Raw genomic sequence first — 7,752 nt, forward strand, 5'->3', positions numbered from 1 at the left:
GTGAGGGGAAACCTTTTAGGCCCAGATCTGTTGTCAGTCACAAGCAGGACAAAAAGAAAAGAAAGAAAGAAGTGACAAGATGTTAGACAGCCAGGGAACCAATGAGAGCATTGTGCCATCTCAGTGAGATTCTGATGACAGAAGGAAATGACCAATATTATAGTGTATTGTTATTATTACAATGTCACATTAGTATACTATATTATTAGCATATACTATGTAGTATATCCCTCTAATTCAATAAGCCATTACTTAATTCATCCCGGACCACGGCAGAATAGGATGTCACAATACTTCATTACAGTGTATTATAATGTTATTATTACACTATGTTATATTGCATGATATAATCTAATATTATAGTGTCCTAGTGCAGAGCCCATTGGGCCTATTCTTTCATGTTGTTTTGTACTGTACTACAAAAATATTGACGGTGTCTGTGTGTCAAACACACAGGATGAGTGCAGAAATGATGAGCAAACACACAGGCTCTGTTGTAGCCTACCTGAGGCGCCAGAGAGGCTGGGCAGAGACAGCAGGAGTACGGTGAGGAGGAGGAGGATCAGAGGAGAACGGCCGGGTCTGGAGGTCAGCTTGGCTGGAGCCGAAAGGCCTCCTACTGTCTGGGGAGTCATGACCTAATGCATAATAATAATAATAATAATAATAATTTTTACCATAGGCCTCTGGGAATAAATGTGATTTTAGGTGCTTTTTGAACAAAGTCAGTGTGGGGGCTTGGAGAGGTGGAACAGTCTACCCCCACACTGGCTACGTTCAAAAAGCACCTAAAATAACATTTATTCACTGAGGCGGCCTATGGTCCTTAACCACACTGCCCCAAGCCCCGCTTTTACCCACTCCTCTCTTCTCCCCTCTGTTCCCCTACCCATCTCCTTTTGTAAAGCGACCTTGGGTTACATGAAAGGTGCTATATAAAACCAAGGTATTATTATTATTATTATTATTTTTTTTTTATAGCTATTATTCTGTTTTGGGTTGTGACTGTCCCACTGTTTCAGATATTGTGTACTGTGTCTTGGGCCATTGGCATATCTGTGTCAAAATCAACATTGTGTCTACCTTCAGGTTCACTTCACTTCAACTTCACTTTTGGACTTGGTAATGGAGTCGTCAATATAGGCATTTAGGGTTGAACACTGGCATTTAGGGTTGAAATCAATTCGATTCAATGTATCAATTCAAGTTTTCATTAGCATTCCCGGAGCTTACAGAGAAAAATAACCTGATCAGGATATTGAAGACATTAAGAACATCTTTAACAACAATATTAAGAATGAACACATTCTCTCTCTCTCTCTCATTTCATACACAGAAAGGCAACTTGATGTGCTTCACAAAAAAACAATAGACATAGAACAATGCAAATGTTAAATACAAGATGGTAAAAACAAAGTCAAAACAACACAATATGATATTAAAAGAAATCTTTAAACAAACAAAAAAACTAAGTTAAAAGCATGGCATGAAACGGTGCACGTACAGTATGGTGGCAGATTGCCATTAAAATAATAAGACAGTAGCCTAATAAAAACCATATTGGAATGCATCACTAAAAAGCTTGGTGTTATGTCTGGATTTGAAAATGGGTTTTAATGTGTGTGGGGGGAGGTTACAGTATGGAACCTACTGTGTCCTGTCTGTGTAGAGATTCTCTGCCAATTTATACCCTAATTTCTTTTTAGGATTATATATACTGTAGCTATCACTCTGTTTTGGGTTGTGATTTTCCCAGTGTTTCAGATTAGATATAGAATATTGTATCTTATATAGTAGGCCTACATATTTTGTGCATTTGACACATGCATAGAACCTTTTGGGCTCAAAATAATGGCTCTGGGACTAAAACCAAAACACAAATCCAGCCTATTATTTTGAATAAAATGGTACTCACCTTGTTCATCTAAGCAGAGTAACGTTGCAAAAGTAGACTGCCTTTCCACAGGGAATGCTTGTTATTCATGTCAAGACAAGACCAAGGGTGGATTCCAATATGCACACTCCCATCCTCGACCTGTACTTCTGGCCTCGTGTTTCACTGACGAGAAAACAATAAAGTTTCCCTGCTGTTAGCCTAGCCACAACAACTTTTTGGGGGAATATTCTTCATTCACCATACTGATTGCAAATGAGAAAATTACATTAGAACTGCACTTTTTCAAGATATTGAAATACACTTCTGTTGTCATGGGAGCAAGGGAGGACGGGAGTCCGCATATTAGAATGCACCCCAAATGTTCTTGGCTGTGTTCAGATAGCATGGGTGTTGGTTTGACTATTAAAGAGGGACACTGTTTGGTTGATGCGGTTGGCATTTGAATGTTATTGGCTGTCTGCAGGTCTTCTCTGGTCAAAAAGCTGCAAGTTAGGTTGAGGCTTTTGGGCATAACTGTACAACAGCATCCAATCAGGCTGCTTGGTGCTCTGAAACAATAGTATCAGCGATAACACAGACATGTTGATCATGCTGCATGGAAAACTGGAATGGCAAGATGATACAGCAATTTATTTTCTATAGGTTCACAAATATACCAGGGTATGCCACATGCAAGCAAGAACTTTTTGCTTCACTGTACTCAAAACCAGTACGTAATAGCCTAACTTGGATGTAACAGGCATTACCAGAGCTGTCGGCTGTATCCCTTTTTAGTGTGCTGTGATTGAATCCAATCTGATGGGACAGAAAGCTGTTGCACTGATATAATAAAGTGAGAATTGGAGACAGGAGAATTGTGCTACTGTGAGGCAGGCCGAAAAAAAATGAAATACAAACTGCCCTAATATAATGGCCATCAGGAGTTGGCCAAGAAAGTTGTTGGACAAATATTCATCATAGAATAAGGTAACAAACGTTTAATGGCATTGAGGTCGTGTAACGCCGCATTATGTAATAACGGTGCAATATGTAATAATGTAACAAATTATTACATAATGCGGTGACAATTGCCGCATTGTGTAATAATTTATGCATTTCGTAATAAATTTCTTGAACGCATTTCGTAATAACGTTTTTCTCATCTTGTAATAAATTATTACAAAATGCGAAATTTATTACGGAATGCGGCCGCAACTTTTTTTTTTTTGATGGAAATGTAATAACATGGTGCATTATGTAATAAACTATATGGATATGTATTTTCTGCACTTGGATTCACTAGGCACAACACACACATAGTCTCAGTGACATGGTAGTCACTGCCCTCTCTCTCTCTCATTCTTCTCAGTTCTCAAACTGCTCAAGAGTCACGAATGATGCCGTTAAAACAGTTAAGAAATCATTTCACAACGTGTTGCGTGCAACGAGGCCAGCGAATGTCTCGCACTTTCTGCTACATTACACCAATTTACAGCGACATTAAATATGTGGCGCGAGAGAGAGAGAGAGAGAGAGAGAGAGAGAGAGAGAGAGAGAGAGAGAGAGAGAGAGAGAGAGAGAGAGAGAGAGAGAGAGAGAGAGAGAGAGAGAGAGAGAGAGAGAGTGTGTGTGTGTGTGTGTGTGTGTGTGTGTGTGTGTGTGTGTGTGTGTGTGTGTGTGTGTGTGTGTGTGTGTGTGTGTGTGTGTGTGTGTGTGTGTGCGTGCGCGCACGGAGACAAACCTGGCCCATATTGATCTTAAGCCCCATCTTGGCTCTTTGGAAATATTCTTACCATTACAAAGGCTATTTTAATATTTTCCCCCAAACAACATGAATCAAACCCCAGGAAAAGACCAACCATGACTCGTGGGGAGCTGTCCATGCTGGTGGTGCTTAATTTTTCCCCGATATTTGCCCGTGGAGTAGTGAGTCTTTCATGTCTGCCTACATGACCTTGCGCGCCAGGGTCTGACCATGGTGCTTTTTGCTTTTTAGCACCCGAGAAAAATGCCACTCTTGTTAAAAATGACATAGGTATGCTTACGTCCTATTCAATTCAATTTCAGTCCACTGTTCAGTAGGCCTATTAGGCTGCAATCAAATTCAATAGCCTATGCTCATCCACATGCACGCGAAAAACAATAACCCAAGCGGCGGGACTAATTCGATTATATTCCTTCCAAAAATGTCCGAACGTCACAAAAATCAGTTATTTGCATTGTCCGTAATTATACCAAACAAAAAGGTATCAATAGAAGAAATCAAGTCTTCAGTTTCGATAATCCACGTTACAAATCCTCAACAACAGCAAGCCATTCCTTCTCTGCTATGAGGCAGGCAACGGAACAAGTGCAGACAGTAGGCTATATGACCACGTTGATGCTGCACGGCTTGAAAGGATTCTGTCTAAATTAAATATCTTGGATAGCCTATATAGACCTAGGCCTAACTAGATTTGTTGCAATACAGATTCATTTTCTATAGCCAGAAGTGTTCCGTTGGACTGACGAAACCGAACACGATCAAGTTTGCAACTTCTTTCCCTCATGCGCTGTCCGTCAGCACCACCTGTCATTGGACCTGAGGGAAAAACTCTCGCCATTAGGCCTATGTGCTGTTGCACTGTTGTGAGGGATATCACCAAATAATTTAGATAAAAGTCAGAACATTATTTTGGCAATGAAAGGCACACAGGTGGCTGGAAGCTCAAGCAGTCTTCAGTCTGTTCATTTAAGTTTGTTGGGTGCTCTTGGATATCGGGTATCAGTTCATGTAGAGAGAAGAGTTCATCCAGGCACTCCAAAATAAGGTGTCCAAACGGGAAGTTACATTAAAAAGCCTTAAATGGTACTGGGCTGGGGTTACATTAAAAAGCCGACATGTTTCGACCTCACCAGGTCTTCATCAGGGCTAGGTTCACCATTGAAAAGAAAGGCCTCCCTTAAATAGTGACATCACCACATGTGACCCATTACGCACTACACACATTTGCGCACACCAGAGAAAACAAAGATTAAAAAATAGCCTGGGGTAATAAGTGATGCCACAGAAAAAAATGACCAGAAGTACAAATAAGCATCACAAAAAACAAGTAAAATCAATATCCTCATTTAGACCAGGATAGCGCATGGCATCCAGTTGGTGTATCCAAAAAGTCTCCCTCTGATTAAGTCTTTTTAGCCTGTCCCCACCCCTCGGAAGAGGTTTGATATGTTTGACGCCCTGTATGCGCAGCAGAGAATCATTTTTACCATGGTATTCATTGATATGTTTCGCCATGGGATAGTCAAAATTGCCCACTCTGATAGCATATTTATGTTCTGCTAGCCTATCTCGCATGCGCCTTTTTGTGCGTCCGATATAAAAGAACCCTTCAGCGCAAGGACAAGTTAGGCGGTATATGACAAATGTAGAATTGCAATTGATGAAATCTCTCTGTCCATATTCTCTCGTGGTTTTAGTATCCACAAAAGATTTGGCTTGTGTAACATTTGGGCAGTGGGTGCAGTTCATACATCTATGAACTGTCGTAACAAATAAAGGACGGGACTGCTGGTGGCGATGATGTTTCTTTTTGGTCAATAACCTGTTGCGTTGTAGGGAGCGCGCTTCACTGTATGCGTTTTGGATGGCTTCCTTGGAATATTCATTAACTAATATTAACTTTCTGGATTTGACGATATATAAAGACGCGGAGGGACAGCTGCACACCACCTTATTCAGAAAGGCGACCTCTCGGAACACCATTCTGAGAGCGGATTCATTCCTACCCCGCATCTCATTAGAAATATTCCACACGGACAATTCCAGAGATTAAGGCGTATCTGTGATTTCGAAAATGATTTTCACGAGCAGGCCGAGCTGATGGAGAAAAGATTCAGTGATAGAGCCTATCACCCTGAAGCCATCCAAAACGCATACAGTGAAGCGCGCTCCCTACAACGCAACACGTTATTGACCAAAAAGAAACATCATCGCCACCAGCAGTCCCGTCCTTTTTGTTACGACATATAGTAGGCTACACAAGCGACGCGGATCAGGCAAATTATTAAGAACAATTGGTCCATTATTGAAAGTGATGCGCAACTACGTGAGGTGTTCCCAGAACCACTCATGGTGTCTTTAAAGAGTGCACCCAGCCTAGGAGATAAATTAATGCGCTCTCACCTACAGGTGAAAAAGAGAGAAACCTGGCTGCGTAAACCCATTGGCACCTATAGATGTATGAAGTGCCCTCACTGCCCAAATGTTTCACAAGCCAAATCTTTTGTGGATACTAAAACCACGAGAGAACAGGACAGAGAGATTTCATTAATTGCAATTCAACATTTGTCATATACCGCCTAACTTGTCCTTGCGCTGAAGGGTTCTTTTATATCGGACGCACAAAAAGGCGCATGCGAGATAGGCTATCAGAGTGGGCAATTTTGACTATCCCATGGCGAAACATTTCAATGAATACCATGGTAAAAATGATTCTCTGCTGCGCATACAGGGCGTCGAACATATCAAACCTCTTCCGAGGGGTGGGGACAGGCTAAAAAGACTTAATCAGAGGGAGACTTTTTGGATACATCTGGATGCCATGCGCTATCCTGGTCTAAATGAGGATATTGATTTTACTTGTTTTTTGTGATGCTTATTTGTACTTCTGGTCATTTTTTTCTGTGGCATCACTTATTACCCCAGGCTATTTTTTAATATTTGTTTTCTCTGGTGTGCGCAAATGTGTGTAGTGCGTAATGGGTCACATGTGGTGATGTCACTATTTAAGGGAGGCCTTTCTTTTCAATGGTGAACGTAGCCCTGATGAAGACCTGGTGAGGTCGAAACATGTCGGCTTTTTAATGTAACCCCAGCCCAGTACCATTTAAGGCTTTTTAATGTAACTTCCCGTTTGGACACCTTATTTTGGAGTGCCTGGATGAACTCTTCTCTCTACATGAACTGATACCCGATATCCAAGAGCACCCAACAAACTTAAATGAACAGACTGAAGACTGCTTGAGCTTCCAGCCACCTGTGTGCCTTTCATTGCCAAAATAATGTTCTGACTTTTATCTAAATTATTTGGTGATATCCCTCACAACAGTGCAACAGCACATAGGCCTAATGGCGAGAGTTTTTCTCTCAGACAGGTGGTGCTGACGGACAGCGCATGAGGGAAAGAAGTTGCAAACTTGATCGTGTTCGGTTTCGTCAGTCCAACGGAACACTTCTGGCTATAGAAAATTAATCTGTATTGCAACAAATCTAGTTAGGCCTAGGTCTATATAGGCTATCCAAGATATTTAATCAACGTGGTCATATAGCCTACTGTCTGCACTTGTTCCGTTGCCTGCCTCATAGCAGAGAAGGAATGGCTTGCTGTTGTTGAGGATTTGTAACGTGGATTATCGAAACTGAAGACTTGATTTCTTCTATTGATACCTTTTTGTTTGGTATAATTACGGACAATGCAAATAACTGATTTTTGTGACGTTCGGACATTTTTGGAAGGAATATAATCGAATTAGTCCCGCCGCTTGGGTTATTGTTTTTCGCGTGCATGTGGATGAGCATAGGCTATTGAATTTGATTGCAGCCTAATAGGCCTACTGAACAGTGGACTGAAATTGAATTGAATAGGACGTAAGCATACCTATGTCATTTTTAACAAGAGTGGCATTTTTCTCGGGTGCTAAAAAGCAAAAAGCACCATGGTCAGACCCTGGCGCGCAAGGTCATGTAGGCAGACATGAAAGACTCACTACTCCACACTACTCTATATCGGGAAAAATTAAGCACCACCAGCATGGACAGCTCCCCACGAGTCACTTATAATGGTTGGTCTTTTCCTGGGGTTTGATTCATGTTGTTTGGGGGAAAATATTAA

General features: G+C 41.3%; 1 protein-coding gene across 1 annotated transcript in view; it reads right to left on the bottom strand.

Moving 5' to 3' along the window:
- Positions 1-2,022, bottom strand: part of LOC134466311 (receptor-type tyrosine-protein phosphatase S-like) — a 35,484-nt gene extending 33,462 nt beyond the window's left edge. The window contains exons 1-2 of the mRNA XM_063220211.1: positions 1,916-2,022; positions 506-638 (exon numbers count right to left, since the gene is read on the bottom strand). Coding sequence (XP_063076281.1) covers positions 506-638; positions 1,916-1,924 — 142 coding nt within the window. The 5' untranslated portion in view covers positions 1,925-2,022. The remainder of the gene's footprint in view (positions 1-505; positions 639-1,915) is intronic.
- Positions 2,023-7,752: the final 5,730 nt, after the last annotated feature.

The sequence above is a fragment of the Engraulis encrasicolus genome, chromosome 2 (assembly GCF_034702125.1).
Source record: "Engraulis encrasicolus isolate BLACKSEA-1 chromosome 2, IST_EnEncr_1.0, whole genome shotgun sequence".
In the NCBI taxonomy this organism is placed as follows: Eukaryota; Metazoa; Chordata; class Actinopteri; order Clupeiformes; family Engraulidae; genus Engraulis; species Engraulis encrasicolus.